The sequence below is a fragment of the Anomaloglossus baeobatrachus genome, chromosome 4, assembly GCF_048569485.1.
Source record: "Anomaloglossus baeobatrachus isolate aAnoBae1 chromosome 4, aAnoBae1.hap1, whole genome shotgun sequence".
Classification (NCBI taxonomy): domain Eukaryota; kingdom Metazoa; phylum Chordata; class Amphibia; order Anura; family Aromobatidae; genus Anomaloglossus; species Anomaloglossus baeobatrachus.
The window spans coordinates 33,680,646-33,708,629 of record NC_134356.1 but is presented as its reverse complement, the minus strand read 5'-3'; the positions used below and the strand labels follow the sequence as shown (position 1 = coordinate 33,708,629).

General features: G+C 49.6%; 2 protein-coding genes across 3 annotated transcripts in view; both read right to left on the bottom strand.

Moving 5' to 3' along the window:
* The window catches only part of LOC142301139 (translocator protein-like), a 33,859-nt gene extending 14,914 nt beyond the window's left edge, over positions 1 to 18,945 (bottom strand). Inside the window, exons 1-3 of one of the 2 annotated variants that reach the window (XM_075342160.1) lie at positions 18,895 to 18,945; positions 7,864 to 8,059; positions 6,491 to 6,629 (exon numbers count right to left, since the gene is read on the bottom strand). In XM_075342160.1, the coding sequence (XP_075198275.1) occupies positions 6,491 to 6,629; positions 7,864 to 8,045 (321 nt within the window). In that variant the 5' untranslated portion in view covers positions 8,046 to 8,059; positions 18,895 to 18,945. Of the gene's footprint in view, positions 1 to 6,490; positions 6,630 to 7,863; positions 8,060 to 16,485; positions 16,569 to 18,894 lie in introns of those variants that run through there. The other variant, XM_075342159.1, reaches the window with a different exon arrangement.
* A 3,034-nt stretch (positions 18,946 to 21,979) lies between these two features.
* The window catches only part of LOC142301138 (translocator protein-like), a 16,475-nt gene continuing 10,470 nt past the window's right edge, over positions 21,980 to 27,984 (bottom strand). The window contains exons 2-4 of the mRNA XM_075342158.1: positions 24,934 to 25,116; positions 22,473 to 22,611; positions 21,980 to 22,311 (exon numbers count right to left, since the gene is read on the bottom strand). Of these exons, the coding sequence (XP_075198273.1) occupies positions 22,141 to 22,311; positions 22,473 to 22,611; positions 24,934 to 25,112 (489 nt within the window). The 5' untranslated portion in view covers positions 25,113 to 25,116 and the 3' untranslated portion in view covers positions 21,980 to 22,140. The remainder of the gene's footprint in view (positions 22,312 to 22,472; positions 22,612 to 24,933; positions 25,117 to 27,984) is intronic.

Genomic DNA, 27,984 nt, shown 5'->3' with positions numbered 1-27,984 from the left:
AAATTCCCTTCTTCTTTGTCGCTCCATTGGGAGACCCAGACAATTGGGACGTCCAAAAGCAGTCCCTGGGTGGGTAAAAGAATACCTCGATAAAAAGAGCCGTAAAACGGCCCCTTCCTACAGGTGGGCAACCGCCGCCTGAAGGACTCGCCTACCTAGGCTGGCATCTGCCGAAGCATAGGTATGCACCTGATAGTGTTTCGTGAAAGTGTGCAGACTCGACCAGGTAGCCGCCTGACACACCTGCTGAGCCGTAGCCTGGTGCCGCAATGCCCAGGACGCACCCACGGCTCTGGTAGAATGGGCTTTCAGCCCTGAAGGGACCGGAAGCCCAGAAGAACGGTAGGCTTCAAGAATCGGTTCCTTGATCCACCGAGCCAAGGTTGACTTGGAAGCCTGCGACCCTTTACGCTGGCCAGCGACAAGGACAAAGAGCACATCAGAACGGCGCAGGGGCGCCGTACGAGAAATGTAGAGTCTGAGTGCTCTCACCAGATCTAACAAGTGCAAATCCTTTTCACATTGGTGAACTGGATGAGGACAAAAAGAAGGTAAGGAAATATCCTGATTGAGATGAAAAGGGGATACCACCTTAGGGAGAAATTCCGGGACCGGACGCAGAACCACCTTGTCCTGGTGAAACACCAGGAAGGGGGCTTTGCATGACAGCGCAGCTAGCTCAGACACTCTCCGAAGTGATGTGACTGCTACTAGGAAGACCACCTTCTGCGAAAGGCGTGAAAGAGAAACCTCCCTCATCGGCTCGAAAGGTGGTTTCTGAAGAGCCGTTAGCACCCTGTTAAGATCCCAGGGTTCTAGCGGACGCTTGTAAGGAGGGACTATGTGGCAAACCCCCTGCAGGAACGTGCGTACCTGCGGAAGCCTGGCTAGACACTTTTGAAAAAACACGGAAAGCGCCGAGACTTGTCCCTTGAGAGAGCCGAGTGACAAACCCTTTTCCATTCCGGATTGAAGAAGGACAGAAAAGTGGGCAAGGCAAACGGCCAGGGAGTAAAACCCTGATCAGAGCACCAGGATAAGAAGATCCTCCACGTCCTGTGGTAGATCTTGGCGGACGTTGGTTTCCTGGCCTGTCTCATAGTGGCAATGACCTCTTGAGATAACCCTGAAGACGCTAGGATCCAGGACTCAATGGCCACACAGTCAGGTTGAGGGCCGCAGAATTCAGATGGAAAAATGGCCCTTGAGACAGCAAGTCTGGTCGGTCTGGTAGTGCCCACGGTTGACCCACCGTGAGATGCCACAGATCCGGGTACCACGACCTCCTCGGCCAGTCTGGGGCGATGAGGATGGCGCGGCGGCAGTCGGACCTGATCTTGCGTAACACTCTGGGCAGCAGTGCCAGAGGAGGAAATACATAAGGCAGTCGAAACTGCGACCAATCCTGAACTAATGCGTCTGCCGCCAGCGCTCTGTGATCTTGAGACCGTGCCATGAATGCCGGGACCTTGTTGTTGTGCCGGGACGCCATTAAATCGACGTCCGGCAATCCCCAGCGGCAACAGATCTCTTGAAACACGTCCGGGTGAAGAGACCATTCCCCTGCGTCCATGCCCTGGCGACTGAGAAAGTCTGCTTCCCAGTTTTCTACGCCCGGGATGTGAACTGCGGAGATGGTGGAGGATGTGGCTTCCACCCACAGCAGAATCCGCCGAACTTCCTGGAAGGCTTGCCGACTGCGTGTGCCGCCTTGGTGGTTGATGTACGCCACCGCCGTGGCGTTGTCCGACTGAATTCGGATCTGCCTGCCTTCCAGCCACGGCTGGAACGCCTTTAGGGCTAGATACACTGCCCTTATCTCCAGAACATTGATCTGAAGGGAGGACTCTGGCTGAATCCAGGTACCCTGAGCCCTGTGGTGGAGGAAGACCGCTCCCCACCCTGACAGACTCGCGTCCGTCGTGACCACAGCCCAGGATGGGGGCAGGAAGGATTTCCCCTTCGACAGAGAAGTGGGAAGAAGCCACCACTGAAGAGAGGCTTTGGCTGCCCGAGAGAGGGAGACGTTCCTGTCGAGGGACGCCGACCTCCTGTCCCATTTGCGGAGAATGTCCCATTGGAGTGGACGCAGATGGAACTGCGCAAATGGAACTGCCTCCATTGCTGCCACCATCTTCCCTAGGAAGTGCATGAGGCGCCTCAAGGGGTGTGACTGGGCTTGAAGGAGAGATTGCACCCCTGTCTGTAGTGAGCGCTGTTTGTCCAGCGGGAGCTTCACTATCGCTGAGAGAGTATGAAACTCCATCCCGAGGTAAGTTAGCGATTGAGTCGGTGTCAATTTTGACTTTGGGAAATTGATGATCCACCCGAACCTCTGGAGAGTCTCCAGAGCAGTGTTCAGGCTGTGTTGGCATGCCACCCGGGAGGGTGCCCTGACTAGAAGATCGTCTAAGTAAGGGATCACCGAGTGTCCCTGAGAGTGTAGGACTGCCACCACTGTTGCCATGACCTTGGTGAAGACCCGTAGGGCTGTCGCCAGGCCGAAAGGCAATGCCACGAACTGAAGGTGTTCGTCTCCGATGGCGAAACGCAGGAAGCGCTGATGCTCTGGTGCAATCGGCACGTGGAGATAAGCATCCCTGATGTCGATTGATGCTAGGAAGTCTCCTTGGGACATCGAGGCGATGACGGAGCGGAGAGATTCCATCCGGAACCGTCTGGTTTTCACGTGTCTGTTGAGCAGTTTGAGGTCCAGAACGGGACGGAATGATCCGTCCTTTTTTGGCACCACAAACAAGTTGGAGTAAAAACCGCGACCCCATTCTTGGAGGGGAACAGGGATCACCACTCCTTCTGCCTTCAGAGTGCTCACCGCCTGAAAAAGAGCATCGGCTCGCTCGGGGGGCGGAGATGTTCTGAAGAAACGAGTCGGAGGACGAGAGCTGAGTTCTATCCTGTAACCGTGAGACAGAATGTCTCTCACCCATCGGTCTTGGACATGTGGCAACCAGGCGTCGCAAAAGCGGGAGAGCCTGCCACCGACCGAGGATGCGGTTTCGGGAGGCCGAAAGTCATGAGGAGGCCGCTTTGGGGGCGGTTCCTCCGGCGGTCTTTTTAGGACGTGACTTAGACCGCCATGAATCAGAGTTCGTCTGGCCCTTCTGTGGCCTGTTGGACGTGGAGAATTGAGACCTGGCTGAGGGCCGAAAGGACCGAAACCTCGATTGTACCTTCCGTTGTTGAGGTCTGTTTGGTTTGGACTGGGGTAAGGACGAGTCCTTTCCCATGGATTGTTTAATGATTTCATCCAATTGCTCGCCAAACAGACGGTCGCCAGAAAATGGTAAACCGGTTAAGAACTTCTTGGAAGCAGAGTCTGCCTTCCATTCGCATAGCCACATGGCCCTGCGGACTGCCACTGAATTGGCGGATGCTACCGCTGTACGGCTCGCAGAGTCCAGGACGGCGTTCATGGCGTAGAACGAAAAAGCCGATGCCTGAGAGGTTAAAGACACAACCTGCGGAGTAGAGGCACGTGTGACTGCATTAATCTCAGACTGACAAGCTGAGATAGCTTGGAGTGCCCATACGGCTGCGAATGCCGGAGCAAAAGACGCGCCTATGGCTTCATAGATGGATTTCAACCAGAGCTCCATCTGTCTGTCAGTGGCATCCTTGAGCGATGAACCATCTGCCACTGCTACTATGGATCTAGCCGCCAGTCTAGAGACTGGAGGATCCACCTTGGGACACTGAGCCCAACCCTTAACTACTTCAGGGGGGAAGGGATAACGTGTGTCATTAAGGCGCTTAGTAAAGCGCTTGTCCGGAAATGCCCGGTGTTTCTGGACTGTATCTCTGAAGTTGGAGTGGTCAAAAAACGCACTCCGTGTACGTTTGGGAAACCTAAATTGGAATTTCTCCTGCTGAGAAGCTGACTCCTCAATCGGAGGAGCTGGAGGGGAAAATTCTAACACCTGATTGATGGTCGCTATAAGGTCATTTACTATGGCGTCCCCTTCAGGTGTATCAAGATTGAGAGCAGCGTCAGGATCAGAGCCCTGATCTGCCACCTCCGCTTCATCCTCCAGAGAGTCCTCATGCTGAGACCCTGAGCAGTGTGATGAAGTCGAGGGAAGCTCCCAGCGAGCCCGCTTAGCCGGTCTGGGACTGCGGTCCGTGTCGGAGTCCTCACCGTGGGACCTAGGAGTCACCCCAGGAGCACTTTGCTGCGCCGACCGAGGGGGGCCTGGGGACAATGATTCAACAGTGCCCGGGGCCTGTGTTACAGGTCTGGACTGCAAAGCTTCTAGTATCTTAGCAGACCATCTATCCATAGACTGAGCCATGGATTGAGAAAGTGACTCAGAAAGTTTCTCAGCCAACACTGCAAACTCTGTCCCTGCCACCTGGACAGTGGTAGCCGGTGGTTCTACCTGGGCCGAGGGTCCCACTAGTGCCCGAGGCTCCGGCTGAGTGAGTGTCACAGGGGCCGAGCATTGCACACAATGAGGGTAGGTGGAACCTGCAGGTAGCATAGCCGCACAAGAGGTACAGGTTGCAAAATAAGCCTGTGCCTTGGCACCCTTGCTTTTTGCGGACGACATGCTGTTGTCTCCTCTTAGAGCAATCAGAGAGGGTATATAGCCAAAGCAAATAGTGCGGCCGAACAGAGTAAATGTATACAATATAAGGATATAAATATACACTTCGGCACCCAGGGGGGCCAGCACCTAGTAACAGGTGCGGCTTACCGACCGCCCTCAGCGGTTGTGTGTCCACCAGATTCCCTGCCTGGGCCTCCCAGAGCTGTGGAGCTCGGTCTGAAGATCTCCACCGGCAAAAGTGCTGATAGCAATGGCTGCCAGCGTTCTGAGAGGAGGAGGAAGCCGTGGGCGTGCCTCAGAAAGTGCGGGAATCTGGTGCCCCGCAGTGCTCAGTGAGGGGGTAGGAGGATACCTAAGTATGCTCCAGCCCTCACCGCTGACGTCTAGTCAAGCGTCCCGCCCTTACCCCTGACTGGCAGGCCCGGGGGCGGGAGTATGCGGTACTAGGCCGCAAAAGCCGGGGACTAAAGTTATTAACGCGGCCGGCAAACAAGCGCGGTCGGCGCGGTAGTCCCGGCGACACAAAACACCCAGCAACTGCTGCAGCGTCCGTTACACAGGCGCTCTATGCGCCGTCCCCAAGGGGACACAGAGTACCTCAGAGTAGCAGGGCCTGTCCCTGATGATACCCGGTCTCCTGTCCAGCAGATTCCCCCAGGGGCTGCGGAGGGAGCACGGTCCCAGTGCCTGGAGACCGGTTAGGATCCCACTTCACCCAGAGCCCCTAAGGGATGGGGAAGGAAAACAGCATGTGGCTCCAGCCTCTGTACCCGCAATGGGTACCTCAACCTTAACAAACACCGCCGACCAGAGTGGGGTGAGAAGGGAGCAAGGCGGGGGCCCTGTTAGGGGCCCTCTTTTCTTCCATCCGATAAAGTCAGCAGCTGCTGCTGACTAAAATGTGGAGCTTGCGTGAATGTGTCTGCCTCCTTCAACACAAAGCAAAAAACTGATGGGCCCGTGATGCACGGGAGGGTGTATAGGCAGAGGGGAGGGGTTACACTTTTTAAAGTGTAATACTTTGTGTGGCCTCCGGAGGCAGAAGCTATACACCCAATTGTCTGGGTCTCCCAATGGAGCGACAAAGAAATATCCCTTTGTGTGTAATGACTCTAAATAATATATAGGAATAGATGCCTCTGTGTAAAATGACTCTATATAATATACAGGAATAGACCCCTCTGTGTGTAATGACTCTATATAATATATAGGAATAGATCCCTCTGTGTGTAATGTTTCTATATAATATATAGGAATAGATCCCTCTGTGTGTAATGACTCTATATAATATATAGGAATAGATCCCTCTGTGTGTAATAACTCTATATAACATATAGGAATATATCCCTCTGTGTGTAATGACTCTAAATAATATATAGGAATAGATGCCTCTGTGTAAAATGACTCTATATAATATATAGGAATAGATCCCTCTGTGTGTAATGACTCTATATAATATATAGGAATAGATCCCTCTGTGTGTAATGACTCTATATAATATATAGGAATAGATCCCTCTGTGTGTAATGACTCTATATAATATAAGCGTTTCCCTTTTTCTAATGAATTACTGAAATAAATTAACTTTTTGATGATATTCTAATTTATCGAGATACAGTAAATCTGTATATCAGAGACCCCCACAAGACCCTTGTTTTGAACATGCTCTGATCTGGCTTATGCTCCTCATTCTATTTCATCCATATACCTGGTGAAAATCTGCAGCTTCATCCCCCTCCTCCCCGTCTTCCATTACTGTAGACTGATCTTTTAGTGATTGACCATTCATGTACATTCTGCTATGTGATCATTTCCACAGAGGAAAGTGCGTTGTGTAATTCCTGCCCTTAATCTTTCGGTCCCAGTGATCGGCCGCCATCTATAAGGGACCAGAAGCAGCGGTGCTCGAAATTTCACATTACCAGTTTGATTTTGTGGGCTCCAAAAAACACTTGACTCCACGACCAGTTCAGAGCCAGGTAAGTGGCGTAAACCCCGAGAGGCAGCAAAGCGTCTTCAGTGAATCCTCCCAACTCTTTCCAAATCAAATAAGATCCATATCTGAAAGAGAGAAGAATCAAAATAAGAAAAATGGTAAAAAATAAAGTTATAAAAAGTCTTCATTCTTATGGGAACATTCTAAGAAGGAATGACACTGTCTGATGTCTATCGCAGGTCTTAAAAGGGATTGCCACTCCTGTACTTGAATTACAGGATCCACTATTCACAATAGATGATGTCACAGCTCACCTCCTCCCCCTCCTGTACAATGACTGATAACACCTCTATATACAGTAGATAACTCAGGATGCACCATTTACAATAGGTGATGCTACAGCTCACCTCCTCCTCCTGTCCAATAACTAACATCTCTATAGACAATAGAAAACACAGGATCTACAATTCCCAATAGGTGATGTCACAGCTCACCTCCTCCTAATGTACAATGGCTGATAACAGCTCTATATACAGTAAATAACACAGGATCCACCATTCACAATGGATGATGTCACAACTCACCTCCTCCTCTTGTGCAATAACTGATACCTATTTAGACAGTAGATAACACAGGATCCACCATTCACAATAGGTGATGTCACAGCTCACTTTCTCCTCTTGTCCATTAACTGATAAAACCTCTATAGACAGTAGATAACACAGGATCCACGATTCAAAATAGGTGGTGTCACAGCTCACCTCCTCTTGTATAATAACTGATAACACCTCTATTTACAATAGATAACACAGAATCTACCATTCACAGTAGGTGATGTCACAACTCACCTCCTCCTCCTAATGTACAATGGCTGATTACAGCTCTATATACAGTAGATAACACAGGATCCACCATTCACAATGGATGATGTCACAGCTCACCTCATCCTCCTGTACAGTGACTGATAACACCTCTATATAGTCGATAACACAGGATCCACCATTCACAATAGGTGATGTCACAGCTCACCTCCTCCTCCTGTACAATGACTGATAACACCTCTATATAGAGTAGATAGCACAGCATCCACCATTCACAATAGGTGATGTCACAGCTCACCTCCTCCTCCTGTACAATGACTGATAACACCTCTATATAGAGTAGATAGCACAGCATCCACCATTCACAGTAGGCGATGTCACAGCTCACCTCCTCCCCTCCTGTAGTCTTTATTCCTGGTTTCATGCTTTGTCCCCCAGCCCCTGCACTGGACCTTATGTATCAGTTTTGCCTGGAGTGTTCCGTTAAGTCTTTCTTCATACACTTCCAGATCCCAAACCCGTGTCTCGTCATACTCACCCCATTGATGTATACAGAGCCGTCCATACTGGGGGAAACACCCAGTTTGGGGGGCACCAGCTCGGTTTCCGCAGTGTTGAGAACCAGACGTTGATTTGCTCTTGGGTTCCAATCTGTACTATGCCGCTCCCTACTGTGGGGAAGATGGTAAAGCCAAGAGCCGGAAGCCAGGAGGGCGGCATGGTGGGTAAGAGTCCTAAAGAAAACAGCAATTCAAAAAGTAAAACGAATAACCTTTTAGAGGCGGACACTGAGAGCCAAGGGCCCCTGTGCAAGAATTGTGCATGCCCCTCCCCCTTCCCCGAGGCAAAAAGTCACCTCTGGGACATGCAGAGCAGCGTGCCAAAGTCTACAGCGCAGCGACGTCACTGAGAAGAGGCAGCGCAGGATAATACCACACATCACATGCACATTCAGCGAACATTTAATGGACGGCTTTTATAATGGTGATGATTGTTACCAAAAAACAGATCTCTCCATACTGCCCCCCTATACTATAGTGCCCCTACCTCTCCATACTGCCCCCCTATACTCCCACCTCAACATATAGTGCCCCTACCTCTCCATACTATCCCCCCTATACTCCCACCTCAACATATAGTGCCCCTACCTCTCCATACTACCCCCCCTATACTCCCACCTCAACATATAGTGCCCCTACCTCTCCATACTACCCCCCTATACTCCCACCTCAACATATAGTGCCCCTACCTCTCCATACTGCCCCCCTATACTCCCACCTCAACATATAGTGCCCCTACCTCTCCATACTGCCCCCCTATACTCCCACCTCAACATATAGTGCCCCTACCTCTCCATACTGCCCCCCTATACTCCCACCTCAACATATAGTGCCCCTACCTCTCCATACTATCCCCCCTATACTCCCACCTCAACATATAGTGCCCCTACCTCTCCATACTACCCCCCTATACTCCCACCTCAACATATAGTGCCCCTACCTCTCCATACTGCCCCCTTATACTCCCACCTCAACATATAGTGCCCCTACCTCTCCATACTATCCCCCCTATACTCCCACCTCAACATATAGTGCCCCTACCTCTCCATACTACCCCCCTATACTCCCACCTCAACATATAGTGCCCCTACCTCTCCATACTGCCCCCTTATACTCCCACCTCAACATATAGTGCCCCTACCTCTCCATACTGCCCCCCTATACTCCCACCTCAACATATAGTGCCCCTACCTCTCCATACTATCCCCCCTATACTCCCACCTCAACATATAGTGCCCCTACCTCTCCATACTATCCCCCCTATACTCCCACCTCAACATATAGTGCCCCTACCTCTCCATACTACCCCCCTATACTCCCACCTCAACATATAGTGCCCCTACCTCTCCATACTACCCCCCTATACTCCCACCTCAACATATAGTGCCCCTACCTCTCCATACTGCCCCCCTATACTCCCACCTCAACATATAGTGCCCCTACCTCTCCATACTATCCCCCCTATACTCCCACCTCAACATATAGTGCCCCTACCTCTCCATACTACCCCCCCTATACTCCCACCTCAACATATAGTGCCCCTACCTCTCCATACTACCCCCCTATACTCCCACCTCAACATATAGTGCCCCTACCTCTCCATACTGCCCCCCTATACTCCCACCTCAACATATAGTGCCCCTACCTCTCCATACTATCCCCCCTATACTCCCACCTCAACATATAGTGCCCCTACCTCTCCATACTACCCCCCCTATACTCCCACCTCAACATATAGTGCCCCTACCTCTCCATACTACCCCCCTATACTCCCACCTCAACATATAGTGCCCCTACCTCTCCATACTGCCCCCCTATACTCCCACCTCAACATATAGTGCCCCTACCTCTCCATACTATCCCCCCTATACTCCCACCTCAACATATAGTGCCCCTACCTCTCCATACTACCCCCCCTATACTCCCACCTCAACATATAGTGCCCCTACCTCTCCATACTACCCCCCTATACTCCCACCTCAACATATAGTGCCCCTACCTCTCCATACTGCCCCCCTATACTCCCACCTCAACATATAGTGCCCCTACCTCTCCATACTATCCCCCCTATACTCCCACCTCAACATATAGTGCCCCTACCTCTCCATACTATCCCCCCTATACTCCCACCTCAACATATAGTGCCCCTACCTCTCCATACTATCCCCCCTATACTCCCACCTCAACATATAGTGCCCCTACCTCTCCATACTGCCCCCCTATACTCCCACCTCAACATATAGTGCCCCTACCTCTCCATACTATCCCCCCTATACTCCCACCTCAACATATAGTGCCCCTACCTCTCCATACTACCCCCCCTATACTCCCACCTCAACATATAGTGCCCCTACCTCTCCATACTATCCCCCTATACTCCCACCTCAACATATAGTGCCCCTACCTCTCCATACTGCCCCCCTATACTCCCACCTCAACATATAATGCCCCTACCTCTCCATACTGCCCCGCTATACTCCCACCTCAACATATAGTGCCCCTACCTCTCCATACTATCCCCCTATACTCCCACCTCAACATATAGTGCCCCTACCTCTCCATACTGCCCCCCTATACTCTCACCTCAACATATAGTGCCCCTACCTCTCCATACTACCCCCCCTATACTCCCACCTCAACATATAGTGACCCTACCTCTCCATACTATCCCCCTATACTCCCACCTCAACATATAGTGCCCCTACCTCTCCATACTGCCCCCCTATACTCCCACCTCAACATATAGTGCCCCTACTTGTCCATACTATCCCCCCTATACTCCCACCTCAACATATAGTGCCCCTACCTCTCCATACTATCCCCCCACCTCAACATATAGTGCCCCTACCTCTCCATACTGCCCCCCTATACTCCCACCTCAACATATAGTGCCCCTACCTCTCCATACTGTTCCCCTATACTCCCACCTCAACATATAGTGCCCCTACCTCTCCATACTGCCCCCCTATACTCCCACCTCAACATATAGTGCCCCTACCTCTCCATACTGCCCCCCTATACTCCCACCTCAACATATAGTGCCCCTACCTCTCCATACTATCCCCCCTATACTCCCACCTCAACATATAGTGCCCCTACCTCTCCATACTATCCCCCCTATACTCCCACCTCAACATATAGTGCCCCTACCTCTCCATACTGCCCCCCTATACTCCCACCTCAACATATAGTGCCCCTACCTCTCCATACTGCCCCCCTATACTCCCACCTCAACATATAGTGCCCCTACCTCTCCATACTGCCCCCCTATACTCCCACCTCAACATATAGTGCCCCTACTTCTCCATACTGCCCCCCTATGCTCCCACCTCAACATATAGTGCCCCTACCTCTCCATACTGCCCCCCTATACTCCCACCTCAACATATAGTGCCTCTACCTCTCCATACTGCCCCCCTATACTCCCACCTCAACATATAGTGCCCCTACCTCTCCATACTATCCCCCCTATGCTCCACTTATCCATACTATCCCCCCTATACTCCCACCTCAACATATAGTGCCCCTACCTCTCCATACTGCCCCCTATACTCCCACCTCAACATATAGTGCCCCTACCTCTCCATACTATCCCCCTATGCTCCACTTATCCATACTATCCCCCCTATACTCCCACCTCAACATATATTGCCCCTACCTCTCCATACTGCCTCCCTATACTCCCACCTCAACATATAGTGCCCCTACCTCTCCATACTATCCCCCCTATGCTCCACTTATCCATACTGTCCCCCAAGCTCCCACTTATCTATACTGTTCCCCCTATGCTCCCACCTCAACATACAGTGCCCCTACTTCTCCATACTACCCCCCCTTATGCTCCCACTTATCTAAACTATCCCCCTATGCTCTCAGTTATCTATACTGCCCCCTATGCTCCTACTTATCTATACTGCCCCCTATGCTCCCACTTATCTATACTGCCCCACTATGCTCCCACTTATCCATACTGCCCCCTATGCTCTCAGTTATCCATACTGCCCCTATGCTCTCAGTTATCCATACTGCCCCCTATGCTCTCAGTTATCCATACTGCCCCCTATGCTCCCACATATCCATACTGCTCCCTATGCTCCCACTTACCCATACTGCTCCCTATGCTCCCACTTATCTATACTGCCCCCTATGCTCCCACTTATCTATATCTATACTGCCCCCTATGCTCCCACTTATACATACTGTGCCATATGCTCTCAGTTATCCATACTGCCCCCTATGCTCCCATTTATCCATACTGCCCCCTATGCTCCCACTTATCCATACTGCCCCCTATGCTCCCACTTACCTATACTGCCCCCTATGCTCTCAGTTATCCATACTGCCCCCTATGCTCTCAGTTATCCATACTGCCCCCTATGCTCTCAGTTATCCATACTGCCCCCTATGCTCCCACTTATCCATACTGCCCCCTATGCTCCCACTTACCTATACTGCCCCCTATGCTCTCAGTTATCCATACTGCCCCCTATGCTCTCAGTTATCCATACTGCTCCCTATGCTCCCACTTATCTATACTGCCCCCTATGCTCCCACTTATCTATACTGATCCCCCTATGCTCCCACCTCAACATACAGTGCCCCTACTTCTCCATACTATTCCCCCTTATGCTCCCACTTATCTAAACTATCCCCCTATGCTCTCACTTATCCATACTGCCCCCTATGCTCTCACTTATCCATACTGCCCCCTATGCTCCCACTTATCTATACTAACCCCTATGCTCTCAGTTATCTATACTGCCCCCTATGCTCCCACTTATCTATACTGCCCCCTATGCTCCCACTTATCTATACTGCCCCACTATGCTCCCACTTATCCATACTGCCCCCTATGCTCTCAGTTATCCATACTGCCCCCTATGCTCTCAGTTATCCATACTGCCCCCTATGCTCTCAGTTATCCATACTGCCCCCTATGCTCCCACATATCCATACTGCCCCCTATGCTCCCACTTACCCATACTGCTCCCTATGCTCCCACTTATCTATACTGCCCCCTATGCTCCCACTTATCTATACTGCCCCCTATGCTCCCACTTATACATACTGCCCCCTATGCTCTCAGTTATCCATACTGCCCCCTATGCTCCCATTTATCCATACTGCCCCCTATGCTCCCACTTATCCATACTGCCCCCTATTCTCCCACTTACCTATACTGCCCCCTATGCTCTCAGTTATCCATACTGCCCCCTATGCTCTCAGTTATCCATACTGCCCCCTATGCTCCCACTTACCCATACTGCTCCCTATGCTCCCACTTATCTATACTGCCCCCTATGCTCCCACTTATCTATACTGCCCCCTATGCTCCCACTTATCTATACTGCCCCCTATGCTCCCACTTATACATACTGCCCCCTATGCTCCCATTTATCCATACTGCCCCCTATGCTCCCACTTATCCATACTGCCCCCTATGCTCCCATTTATCCATACTGCCCCCTATTCTCCCACTTATCCATACTGCCCCCTATGCTCCCACTTACCTATACTGCCCCCCTATGCTCTCAGTTATCCATTCTGCCCCCTATGCTCCTACTTTTCTATACTGCCCCCCTATGCTCTCACTTATCCCTATTGCCCCCTATGCTCCCACTTTTCTATACTGCCCCCCTATGCTCTCACTTATCCATACTGCCCCCCTATGCTCTCAGTTATCCATTCTGCCCCCCTATGCTCTCACTTATCTATACTGCCCCCCTATGCTCCCACTTATCTATACTGCCCCCTATGCTCCCACTTATCTATACTGCTCCCTATGCTCCCACTTATCTATACTGCTCCCCTATGCTCCCACTTATCTATACTGCTCCCTATGCTCTCAGTTATCCATTCTGCCCCCCTATGCTCTCACTTATCTATACTGCTCCCTATGCTCTCAGTTATCCATTCTGCCCCCCTATGCTCCCACTTATCTATACTGCCCCCTATGCTCCCACTTATCTATACTGCTCCCTATGCTCTCAGTTATCCATTCTGCCCCCCTATGCTGTCACTTATCTATACTGCTCCCCTATGCTCCCACTTATCTATACTGCCCCCTATGCTCCCACTTATCTATACTGCTCCCTATGCTCTCAGTTATCCATTCTGCCCCCCTATGCTGTCACTTATCTATACTGCTCCCCTATGCTCCCACTTATCTATACTTCTCCCCTATGCTCCCACTTATCTATACTGCTCCCCTATGCTCCCACTTATCTATACTGCCCCCTATGCTCCCACTTATCTATACTGCTCCCCTATGCTCCCACTTATCTATACTGCTCCCTATGCTCTCAGTTATCCATTCTGCCCCCCTATGCTCCCACTTATCTATACTGCTCCCCTATGCTCCCACTTATCTATACTGCTCCCCTATGCTCCCACTTATCTATACTGCCCCCTATGCTCCCACTTATCTATACTGCCCCCTATGCTCCCACTTATCTATACTGCTCCCCTATGCTCCCACTTATCTATACTTCTCCCCTATGCTCCCACTTATCTATACTGCCCCCTATGCTCCCACTTATCTATACTGCTCCCTATGCTCCCACTTATCTATACTGCCCCCCTATGCTCCCACTTATATATACTGCCCCCTATGCTCCCACTTATCTATACTGCCCCCTATGCTCCCACTTATCTATACTGCTCCCTATGCTCCCACTTATCTATACTGCCCCCCTATGCTCCCACTTATCTATACTGCCCCCTATGCTCCCACTTATCTATACTGCCCCCTATGCTCCCACTTATCTATACTGCTCCCCTATGCTCCCACTTATCTATACTGCCCCCTATGCTCCCACTTATCCATACTGCCCCCCTATGCTCTCAGTTATCCATTCTGCCCCCCTATGCTCTCACTTATCTATACTGCCCCCTATGCTCCCACTTATCTATACTGCCCCCTATGCTCCCACTTATCTATACTGCCCCCTATGCTCTCAGTTATCCATACTGCCCCCTATGCTCTCAGTTATCCATTCTGCCTCCCTATGCTCCCACTTATCTATACTGCCCCCTATGCTCCCACTTATCTATACTGCTCCCTATGCTCCCACTTATCTATACTGCCCCCTATGCTCCCACTTATCTATACTGCTCCCCTATGCTCCCACTTATCTATACTGCTCCCTATGCTCCCACTTATCTATACTGCTCCCTATGCTCCCACTTATCTATACTGCCCCCCTATGCTCCCACTTATCTATACTGCCCCCTATGCTCCCACTTATCTATACTGCCCCCTATGCTCCCACTTATCTATACTGCTCCCTATGCTCCCACTTATCTATACTGCCCCCCTATGCTCCCACTTATCTATACTGCCCCCCTATGCTCCCACTTATCTATACTGCCCCCTATGCTCCCACTTATCTATACTGCTCCCCTATGCTCCCACTTATCTATACTGCCCCCTATGCTCCCACTTATCTATACTGCCCCCTATGCTCTCAGTTATCCATACTGCCCCCTATGCTCTCAGTTATCCATTCTGCTCCCCTATGCTCCCACTTATCTACACTGCTCCCTATGCTCTCACTTATCCATACTGTGCCCCTATGCTCCCACTTATCTATACTTCTCCCTATGCTCCCACTTATCTATACTGCTCCCCTATGCTCCCACTTATCTATACTGCTCCCTATGCTCCCACTTATCTATACTGCCCCCTATTCTCCCACTTATCTATACTGCTCCCTATGCTCCCACTTATCTATACTGCCCCCTATGCTCCCACTTATCTATACTGCTCCCTATGCTCCCACTTATCTATACTGCCCCCCTATGCTCCCACTTATCTATACTGCCCCCCTATGCTCCCACTTATCTATACTGCCCCCTATGCTCCCACTTATCTATACTGCTCCCCTATGCTCCCACTTATCTATACTGCCCCCTATGCTCCCACTTATCTATACTGCCCCCTATGCTCTCAGTTATCCATACTGCCCCCTATGCTCTCAGTTATCCATTCTGCTCCCCTATGCTCCCACTTATCTACACTGCTCCCTATGCTCTCACTTATCCATACTGTGCCCCTATGCTCCCACTTATCTATACTTCTCCCTATGCTCCCACTTATCTATACTGCTCCCCTATGCTCCCACTTATCTATACTGCTCCCTATGCTCCCACTTATCTATACTGCCCCCTATTCTCCCACTTATCTATACTGCTCCCTATGCTCCCACTTATCTATACTGCCCCCTATTCTCCCACTTATCTATACTGCTCCCTATGCTCCCACTTATCTATACTGCCCCCTATGCTCCCACTTATCTATACTGCCCCCCTATGCTCCCACTTATCTATACTGCTCCCTATGCTCCCACTTATCTATACTGCCCCCCTATGCTCCCACTTATCTATACTGCTCCCTATGCTCCCACTTATACATACTGCCCCCTATGCTCTCAGTTATCCATTCTGCCCCCCTATGCTCTCACTTATCTATACTGCCCCCCTATGCTCCCACTTATCCATACTGTGCCCCCGAGTTCTTACCCCTCGATATGGTTCCCCCCTTCTTATTCATACTGTGCACACACCCCGCTCTCTCACACTGTCCCTCACTGTGTACTCACTGTCCCTACAGTCGGACGCCGAGTATCCGCAGCCTCCGCGGCTCAGCAGTAAGCAGAGATGGCCGTTAACTGCTCTGCACCGCGCGCTGATGGCAGTTCCAGGGACATAGCAGTGACGTTTAATCGGCCGCCGTCCAATCAGAGGACGCTCGCAAACCTCCGCGACCGTTGATAGGCCGGCGGCCATTAAACGTGACTGCTATGCGCTGCATGGTGACGTCAGTGCTCGGCGCACAGCAGTGACGTATGATGGCCCATAGGCCCGTTCAAACAGCCGCGGTTACCGGCGGCGGGCCCCTCTATATCAAGCACAGGGGACCCACCGAGGACCCGGAGCACACGCTTTATAACCAGGCCAGGTAGACCCTGGTTGTGAAGGGGCCCCTCTCACCTCTGGGCCCCTGTGCCGCACTGGCTATATGTCCGCCAGTGTCTTTATTGGATGGAAGACAGAAAGAAAAAATATGGGAACTATCAGCAAGCAGCAATTTATAATCAATGTCATTACCTTGTTATGCATCCTATAGCTGCCGGATAATGGGGGATTTTTGCACTATTCTGCTCTTATTACTAGAATGCCAGGAGGAATAACAGAGGAATATATATATATATATATATATATATATATATATATATATATATATATATATATATATATATATATATATATATATATATATATATATTATATATTGTAAACCCCCCCATCTACTAATAATGTCTCCCCTTGTGCCCCCCATCTACTAATAATGTCTCCTCATGTGGCCCCCATCTACTAATAATGTCTCCCCTTGTGGCCCCCATCTACTAATAATTTCTCCCCTTGTGGCCCCCATCTACTAATAATGTCTCCCATTGTGACCCCCATCTACTAATAATGTCTCCCCTTGTGCCCCCCATCTACTAATAATTTCTCCCCTTGTGCCCCCCATCTACTAATAATGTCTCCTCATGTGGCCCCCATCTACTAATAATGTCTCCCCTTGTGGCCCCCATCTACTAATAATTTCTCCCCTTGTGGCCCCCATCTACTAATAATGTCTCCTCATGTGGCCCCCATCTACTAATAATGTCTCCCCTTGTGGCCCCCATCTACTAATAATGTATCCCCTTGTGGCCCCCATCTACTAATAATGTCTCCTCATGTGGCCCCCATCTACTAATAATGTCTCCCCTTGTGCCCCCCATCTACTAATAATGTCTCCCCTTGTGCCCCCCCATCTACTAATAATGTCTCCCATTGTGGCACCTATCTACTAATAATGTCTCCCCTTGTGGCTCCCATCTACTAATAATGTCTCCCCTTGTGGCCCCCATCTACTAATAATGTCTCCCATTGTGGCACCTATCTACTAATAATGTCTCCCCTTGTGGCCCCCATCTACTAATAATGTCTCCCCTTGTGGCCCCCAGCTACTAATGTCTCCCATTATGGCCCCCATCTACTAATAATGTCTCCCCTTGTGCCCCCTATCTACTAATAATGTCTCCTCACGTGGCCCCCATCTACTAATAATGTCTCCCCTTGTGGCCCCCATCTACTAATAATGTCTCCCCTTGTGGCCCCCATCTACTAATAATGTCTCCCCTTGTGGCCCCCATCTACTAATAATGTCTCCCCTTGTGGCCCCCATCTACTAATAATGTCTCCCCTTGTGGCTCCCATCTGCTAATAATGTCTCCCCTTGTGCCCCCATCTACTAATAATGTCTCCCCTTGTGACCCCCCCATCTACTAATAATGTCTCCCCTTGTGGCCCCCATCTACTAATAATGTCTCCCCTTGTGGCCCCTATCTACTAATAATGTCTCCCCTTGTGACCCCCCCATCTACTAATAATGTCTCCCCTTGTGGCCCCCATCTGCTAATAATGTCTCCCCTTGTGACCCCCCCATCTACTAATAATGTCTCCCCTTGTGACCCCCCCATCTACTAATAATGTCTCCCCTTGTGGCTCCCATCTACTAATAATGTCTCCCCTTGTGACCCCCCCATCTACTAATAATGTCTCCCCTTGTGACCCCCCCATCTACTAATAATGTCTCCCCTTGTGGCTCCCATCTACTAATAATGTCTCCCCTTGTGACCCCCCCATCTACTAATAATGTCTCCCCTTGTGGCCCCCATCTATTAATAATGTCTCCCCTTATGGTCCCATCTACTAATAATGTCTCCCCTTGTGGCCCCCATCTACTAATAATGTCTCCCCTTGTGCCCCCCTTCTACTATTAATGTGTGTACGGCCCCCCTGAGGCCTGAGTGGCTGCATGGAGACCCCCACAGCGCTGCTCCACCACTGAGCTCAATGGTCAAAAACAATCATTTGTACAAAACCCCTCCATAAAGTCCAGAAGGAAATGAGACACCGCAGCAAATACATAAAAGTATTCACCCCCTCCCCTCGCTTACTTGTGCTGGAGCTGAGCAATTTCCACTGATCTGAGCTCCCGGTGCCTCCCACTTAGTGTTGTGCAACTTCCACTATGGGAGGGACATGCAGGGAAATCCACAGTCTGAGACCCCCACTATAAAGCTGTGATTATATAATTACCCCCTCCCTTTCTCAGTGGGATCATCTATATTAATGGAAAATAATTTCTATAGAGTCTACAATCATACCAGGATTTTTGGGAACTAATATACACCGAGCTGCTTAAACAGCGCCCCCCTGACCCGCAGGTTGTGTATGGTATTGCAACTCGACTCCATTCACTTTAATAGGGCTGAGTTGCAATACTAAGTACAACCCATGGTTAAGGGTGGCGCCGTTTCTGGAAAAAAAAGTATACGTTTCACCAGCCATGTTTTTCTAACATTGGATGACCCCTTTATGCAGGGGTTGAGGTGGGGATATTATAATGGGGTACCTGAGCATATAAGAACACGGCTTTCTCCATTGTGCCATAATGTCACCCTGTGGACGTGTTTTTAAGGGGTTACGCTCTAAACATACAAGTGCAATGTGCCACCACTAGAGGGAGCTCACTCCATACAGATCTATGAAGGTTGCTTAGAACTTAAAGGGGATGTCCACCTCTATAATTCACCATTGTTGTTGCGATCACTGAATTGAATCTTTATGTTCACAGGCTGCAGTCCGGTCCTGATCAAGTGCAACTGACACAGCTGCAGGAGTCGTTACAGTGTGTCAGTGTACAGTTGTATTCTTCACCTGTCATGGTCAGAGTATGCTGGGAGTTGTAGTGCGACATGTTGGAGATCACTTGTCTATGTCAGATGCGTTACTGACAATGACGTTCTAAGATCATGTGATAGGTCGCAATTCATCACAAATATTCACACGTGACTCCCATAGGAAAGAATGGAAATCAGCTTTAAAAAATACGTTTTTATTTTTCATATCATTATAATAATAAAATATCTTACTGGGCCATTACTATTGTGAATGGTGGGTCCTGTGTTATCTACTGTATATAGAGGTCTTATCAGTCATTGTACAGGAGGAGGTGAGCTGTGACATCACCTATTGTGAATGGTGGATCCTGTGTTATCTACTGTATATAGAGGTGTTATCAGTCATTGTACAGGAGGGGGAGGAGGTGAGCTGTGATATCACCTATTGTGTATGGTGGATCGTATGTTATCTACTGTATATAGAGGGGTTATCAGTCATTGTACAGGAGGGGGAGGAGGTGAGCTGTGATATCACCTATTGTGTATGGTGGATCGTATGTTATCTACTGTATATAGAGGGGTTATCAGTCATTGTACAGGAGGGGGAGGAGGTTAGCTGTGATATCACCTATTGTGTATGGTGGATCCTGTGTTATCTACTGTATGTAGAGGTGTTATCAGTCAATGTACAGGAGGAGAAGGTGAGCTGTGACATCCCCTATTGTGAATGGTGGATCTTCTGTTATCTACTGTATAAAAAGGGTACCAGTCATTGTACAGATGGAGGAGGTGAGCTGTGACATCACCTATTGTTAATGGCAGATCCTGTATTATTTACTGTATAAAGATGTGTTATCAGTCATTCTACGGGACTAAAAGGTGAGCTGTGACATCTATAATGAATGATGGATCTTGTGTTATCTACCGTATGTAGAGGAGTTATCAGTAATTGTACAGGAGGAGGTGAGCTGTGATATCTCCTATTATGAATTGTAGATCCTGTATTATCTACTGTATATAGAGGACGAGGTGAGCTGTGACAATCTCTTATTCTGTAAAGTGGATCCCATGTTATCTACTGTATGGAGGTGTTATCAGTCATTATAAAGGAGGAGAATGTGAGATGTGACATCACCTATTGTGAATGGTGAATCCTGTGTTATCTACTGTATATAATGGGTATCAGTCATTGTACAGTAGGAGGAGGAGGTGAGCTGTGACATCATCTACTGTGAATGGTGAATCTTGTGTTATCTACTGTATGTAGAGGTATTATTTGTCTTTGTAAAGGAGAACAAGGAGGTGAGCTGTGAAATAACATAGAATCCTCCTTTCACAATAAGTTATCTACTGTATATAGAGCGGGTTATCATCCATTGTACAAACGGAGGTGAGTTTTGACATCACCTATTGTGAATGGTGGACCCTGTATTATTTACTGTATAAAGAGGTGTTATCAATCATTTTACAGGAGGAGGAAGTGAGCTGTGAGATCATCTATTGTGAATGGTGGATCTTGAGTTATCTACTGTATATAGAGGTGTTAGCAGTCATTGTACAGGAGGAGGAGGTGAGCTGTGACATCACCTATTGTGAATCCTGAGTAATTTATTGTATAAAGAGGTGTCATCTTTCACTGAGAGAACAGTAAATGCAAGTTTATTATAAAACTTAGTAACCAGTCTGGAAATTGCAAGGTTATACAGTATGTATATATATATATATATATATATATATATATATATATATATATATATATATATATATATATATATATATATATATATATATATATATATATATATATATATATAATTAAAGCATTACATTAAACAAATAGTTTTAAAGACAATGAGCAATGAGAAAATTATATGCAGACTTCATTTGCATCTGTCATTGAAAGACGATCAGCCCGGAAGATTTCCTAATCCCATCTTTGTTGTATATCAACCATGGAACCCAATTGTTAAAAAAAAAATAATTAGCCTAACGTATACAGCCCATGTGAGGACACCTATTTGGCCTCCTTTGGGTGAATGGAAGCATATGAATACATTTGATGTATAGATTGGGAGCTTTTCCTACCAGATGAGCCAAATGTAGGGCTCCACATTCATATGGATTGAACATAATTGTAGCTTCCTGGATCCACCACTAGAGGGAGCACACAGCATACGGTGTGATTACTGTGCTGTGTCTGCAGTGAGCTCCCTCTAGTGGTGGCCAAGGGCAGCATGTTATTTTATATCTCTACTGCAGATCTATGTAGCGGATTTGGAAATTATCAATAAAAATATCCAATTGCAAAAGAAATACATTAGGAAATGATCAGAGTCGCTCAGTTTAGCCACACATGCAATATTTTTTAATGTCTTTTATTTTACATTTAGCAATGAGCACAAGACTAAGGCACTAAGAGGTGTGATCGGGCACCATTGTGTCCAGGCACTGGCATTATTAGTGTTCGGCTGGTGTGTAAGTAACAGGCAAGTCCGATGCTAGAAAGTAACAATCTTCATCTCATTCGGATTTGTCCTTGTTGTCCCTCCATATGACGTAGTTCAGGGAAGAGGCCAAGGACAGCCAGGCAATGTAAGGCAACATGAGGTAGGCCGCCGTCTTGCTGATCGGATACCAGGACACGGTTGTGAGTACGACGGTACCAGTGAGGAGGGCAATTTCAAAAAAGCCCTGGGAAAAAAAAAAAATTAAAGGGGAACGCCATAACAACACAGAAGTGCCCTCTTTCTATATTTTAATCTACCCAGATGTATCTTTCAGAGGTGCTGGTAATTAAAACCATACTGGTGCCCTCTATGATGATGATGTACACATTATATAGTATCACTTACCCAACCAATTTTGTGAGCACCAAAGAAAATTGGAGTCCAGGCCCAGTTAAGAGCCAGCTGTCCCGCATACAGTCCTAAAGGAACCACAGCGTCTTCAGTGAATCCACCCAACTCTTTATAGATCAGATAAGAACCATAACTAAAAGAGAAAAAACATATATTATGTTGCCCGGGATAGTAACTGTCTCTCACTCTCCCTTTCTCCCTCTCTGTGTGTCTGCCTCTCTCTCTGCATGTCTCTGTCTCCGTAACTGCGTGTGTGTGTGTGTGTGTGTCTCCGTATCTGCGTGTGTGTCTCCGTATCTGCGTGTGTCTCTGTCTCCGTATCTGCGTGTGTGTCTCCGTATCTGCGTGTGTGTGTCTCCGTATCTGCGTGTGCGTGTCTCCGTATCTGCGTGTGCGTGTCTCCGTATCTGCGTGTGCATGTCTCCGTCTGCGTGTCTCCGTCTGCGTGTGTGTGTCTCCGTCTGTGTGTCTCCGTCTGCGTGTGCGTGTCTCCGTCTGCGTGTGCGTGTCTCCGTCTGCGTCTGCGTGTCTCCGTCTCCGTCTGCGTGTCTCCGTCTGCGTGTCTCCGTCTGCGTGTCTCCGTCTGCGTGTCTCCGTCTGCGTGTGCGTGTCTCCGTCTGATTGTGCGTGTCTCCGTCTGATTGTGCGTGTCTCCGTCTGATTGTGCGTGTCTCCGTCTGATTGTGCGTGTCTCCGTCTGATTGTGCGTGTCTCTGTGTGATTGTGCGTGTCTCCGTGTGCGTGTCTCCGTGTGCGTGTCTCCGTCTGCATGTGCGTGTCTCCGTCTGCGTGTCGCCATCTGCGTGTCTCCATCTGCGTGTCTCCATCTGCGTGTGCGTGTCTCTGTGTGCATGTCTCCATCTGCGTGTCTCCGTCTGCGTGTCTCCGTCTGCGTGTCTCCGTCTGCGTGTCTCCGTCTGCGTGTCTCCGTCTGCGTGTCTCCGTCTGCGTGTGCGTGTCTCCGTCTGATTGTGCGTGTCTCCGTCTGATTGTGCGTGTCTCCGTCTGATTGTGCGTGTCTCTGTGATTGTGCGTGTCTCCGTGTGCGTGTCTCCGTGTGCGTGTCTCCGTCTGCATGTGCGTGTCTCCGTCTGCGTGTCGCCATCTGCGTGTCTCCATCTGCGTGTCTCCATCTGCGTGTGCGTGTCTCTGTGTGCATGTCTCCATCTGCGTGTCTCCGTGTGCGTGTCTCCGTCTGCGTGTCTCCATCTGCGTGTGCGTGTCTGCGTGTCTCCATCTGCGTGTGCGTGTCTCTGTGTGCATGTCTCCATCTGCGTGTCTCCGTAAGCGTGTCTCCGTCTGCGTGTGTGTCTCCGTCTGCGTGTGCGTGTCTCCGTCTGCGTGTGCGTGTCTCCGTCTGCGTGTGCGTGTCTCTGTGTGCGTGTCTCCATCTGCGTGTCTCCGTCTGCGTGTCTTTGTGTGCATGTCTCCGTGTGCCTCTGTCTCTCTGTTTCTGTGACTGTGTGTCTCTGTCTCTCTCTGTGTGTCTCAGTCTCTTTGTGTCGCTGTGTCTCTCTGTCCCTCTCTCTGTCCCTGTGTGTCTCTCTGTCTGTCTGTGTGTCTCTCTGTCTGTCTGCGTGTCTCTCTGTCCCTCTGTGTCTCTCTGTCCCTGTGTGTCTCTCTGTCTGTCTGCGTGTCTCTCTGTCCCTGTGTGTCTCTCTGTCCCTGTGTGTCTCTCTGTCCCTGTGTGTCTCTCTGTCCCTGTGTGTCTCTCTGTCTGTCTGCGTGTCTCTCTGTCTGTCTGCGTGTCTCTCTGTCTGTCTGCGTGTCTCTCTGTCCCTGTGTGTCTCTCTGTCCCTGTGTGTCTCTCTGTCCCTGTGTGTCTCTCTGTCTCTGTGTGTCTCTGTCTCTGTGTGTCTCTCTGTCCCTGTGTGTCTCTGTCTCTGTGTGTCTCTGTCTCTGTGTGTCTCTCTGTCCCTGTGTGTCTCTCTGTCTGTCTGTGTGTCTCTCTGTCTGTCTGTGTGTCTCTCTGTCTGTCTGTGTGTCTCTCTGTCTGTCTGCGTGTCTCTCTGTCCCTGTGTGTCTCTCTGTCCCTGTGTGTCTCTCTGTCCCTGTGTGTCTCTCTGTCCCTGTGTGTCTCTCTGTCCCTGTGTGTCTCTCTGTCCCTGTGTGTCTCTCTGTCCCTGTGCGTCTCTCTGTCCCTGTGCGTCTCTCTGTCCCTGTGCGTCTCTCTGTCCCTGTGCGTCTCTCTGTCCCTGTGCGTCTCTCTGTCCCTGTGCGTCTCTCTGTCCCTGTGCGTCTCTCTGTCCCTGTGCGTCTCTCTGTCCCTGTGCGTCTCTCTGTCCCTGTGCGTCTCTCTGTCCCTGTGCGTCTCTCTGTCCCTGTGTGTCTCTGCAGTGTAAAATATAGGGGAGGAACAGAGCTGCAGTGTAAAGTTTGGGGGGGATAAAATAGCAGTATCAGGCTGTAATCCACTTGGAATCCCCCCCCCCCATTTTTTTTTTAGCATACTTACCCCATTGACGTATATAAGGTGGTCCACACTGGAGCAAACATCCAATTTGGAGGGCGCCATGACGGTTTCACCAGGGTGGTATACCACGTTTTGACCTCTTTACGGGTAATGAGTCCTCCCAGTATTCCACCCACATGGGGCAAAACAGTGAGGCCGACGGCCGGAGCCCAGCGCGGCATTGTACTAGAAAGAAAAGAGAACCAGGTATAGGGGAAAGATGTCAAGTTCTATTTTCAGATCCATTGCTGAACTTTTATATTAACATATAAAGTGAAAGTCTCAATCTCACTTAAAGGGGTTGTCCACTATTGGGTAACTGTTTATTAGTGTCCGCGGAGATGGAAAAAAAAAAAAATAGTAATAGTGATCCCCAGGACTAGGAGTGCAACTCCTGACTTATGTGCGCTCTCATTCACAGCTCCACAGAAATATACCGGAGTGTCCGGAGCATCGGAGCTCACACTCATCTCAGACACTCATTCACTTCTATGAACCCCGCGCTGGAAATAGGAGATAGAACCCCCATAGTACTGGCAAGGGAGGAACCAATCAGAGCTCTTGTTTCACAGACCCAAAGCAAGTTAGAACAACTAAGCTGAATTCTCATTGGTTGCTATGGGCAGCAAGGATAATTTTTCCATAGAGATGGTTTTGATCCACTAGGCCTCATTTAGACGGCCATATTTTAGGCCACAAGACTTGGGCCCTGAGTAATCAAATCCCAGATCACCATAATATCCTAAGTTCACCTGAATGTGCCCAGAGACTGGTTTCACATATGAGGGTATATGTGTGCCCTGACCATGGTTATAGGCGAAAGTCACATGATCACTAGTGATGAGCAGGCACTACCATGCTCGGGTGCTCAGTACTCGTAACTAGTGATGAGCGGGCACTACCATGCTCTGGTGCTCTGTACTCGTAAATAGTGATGAGCGGGCACTACCATGCTCGGGTGCTCAGTACTGGTAACTAGTGATGAGCGGGCACTACCATGCTTGGGTCCTCAGTACTTGTAACTAGTGATGAGCAGGCACTACCATGCTCGGGTGCTCAGTACTTGTAACTGGTGATGAGCGAGCACTACCATGCTCGGGTGCTCAGTACTTGTAACTAGTGATGAGCGGCACTACCATGCTCGGGTGCTCAGTACTTGTAACTGGTGATGAACGAGCACTACCATGCTCGGGTGCTCAGTACTTGTAACTGGTGATGAGCGGGCACTACCATGCTCGGGTGCTCAGTACTCGTAACTAGTGATGAGCGGGCACTACCATGCTCGGGTGCTCAGTACTCGTAACTAGTGATGAGCGGGCACTACCATGCTCAGGTGCTCAGTACTGGTAACTAGTGATGAGCGGGCACTACCATGCTCGGGTGCTCAGTACTCGTAACTAGTGATGAGCGGGCACTACCATGCTCGGGTGCTCAGTACTCGTAACTAGTGATGAGCGGGCACTACCATGCTCCGGTGCTCAGTACTTGTAACTAGTGATGAACGAGCACTACCATGCTCGGGTGCTCAGTACTCGTAACTAGTGATGAGCGGGCACTACCATGCTCGGGTGCTCAGTACTCGTAACTAGTGATGAGCGGGCACTACCATGCTCGGGTGCTCAGTACTTGTAACTAGTGATGAGCGGGCACTACCATGCTCAGTACTCGTAACTAGTGATGAGCGGGCACTACCATGCTCGGGTGCTCAGTATTCGTAACTAGTGATGAGCGGGCACTACCATGCTCGGGTGCTCAGTACTCGTAACTAGTGATGAGCGGGCACTACCATGCTCGGGTGCTCAGTACTCGTAACTAGTGATGAGCGGGCACTGCCATGGTCGGGTGCTCAGTACTCGTAACTAGTTATGAGCGGGCACTACCATGCTCGGGTGCTCAGTACTCGTAACTAGTGATGAGCGGGCACTACCATGCTCGGGTGCTCAGTACTCGTAACTAGTGATGAGCGACTTCCATTGTGAATTGTGAAGATTGACTTCCATTATACTCGGGTGCTCGAGACGTGACCATCCGAGGTTCCAACTACTGGTTACGAGTACCGAGCACCCGAGCATGGTAGTGCCCGCTCATCACTAGTTACGAGTACTGAGCACCTGAGCATGGTAGTGCCCGCTCATCACTAGTTACTAGTACTGAGCACCCGAGCATGGTAGTGCTCGCTCATCACTAGTTAAGAGTACTGAGCACCTGAGCATGGTAGTGCCCGCTCATCACTAGTTACGAGTACTGAGCACCCGAGCATGGTAGTGCCCGCTCATCACTAGTTACGAGTACTGAGCACCAGAGCATGGTAGTGCCCGCTCATCACTAGTTACGAGTACTGAGCACCTGAGCATGGTAGTGCCCGCTCATCACTAGTTACGAGTACTGAGCATCCGAGCATGGTAGTGCCCGCTCATCACTAGTTACGAGTACTGACCACCTGAGCATGGTAGTGCCCGCTCATCGCTAGTTACTAGTACCGAGCACCCGAACATGGTAGTGCCCGCTCATCACTAGTTACGAGTACCGAGAACTCGAGCATGGTAGTGCCCGCTCATCACTAGTTACTAGTACAGAGCACCTGAGCATGGTAGTGCCCGCTCATCACTAGTTACGAGTACTGAGCACCCGAGCATGGTAGTGCCCGCTCATCACTAGATATGAGTACCGAGCACCAGAGCATAGTAGTGCCCGCTCATCACTAGTTACGAGTACTGAGCACCTGAGCATGGTAGTGCCCGCTCATCACTAGTTACGAGTACTGAGCACCTGAGCATGGTAGTGCCCGCTCATCACTAGATATGAGTACCGAGCACCAGAGCATGGTAGTGCCCGCTCATCACTAGTTACGAGTACTGAGCACCTGAGCATGGTAGTGCCCGCTCATCACTAGATATGAGTACCGAGCACCAGAGCATGGTAGTGCCCGCTCATCACTAGTTACGAGTACTGAGCACCTGAGCATGGTAGTGCCCGCTCATCACTAGTTACGAGTACTGAGCACCTGAGCATGGTAGTGCCCGCTCATCACTAGATATGAGTACTGAGCACCTG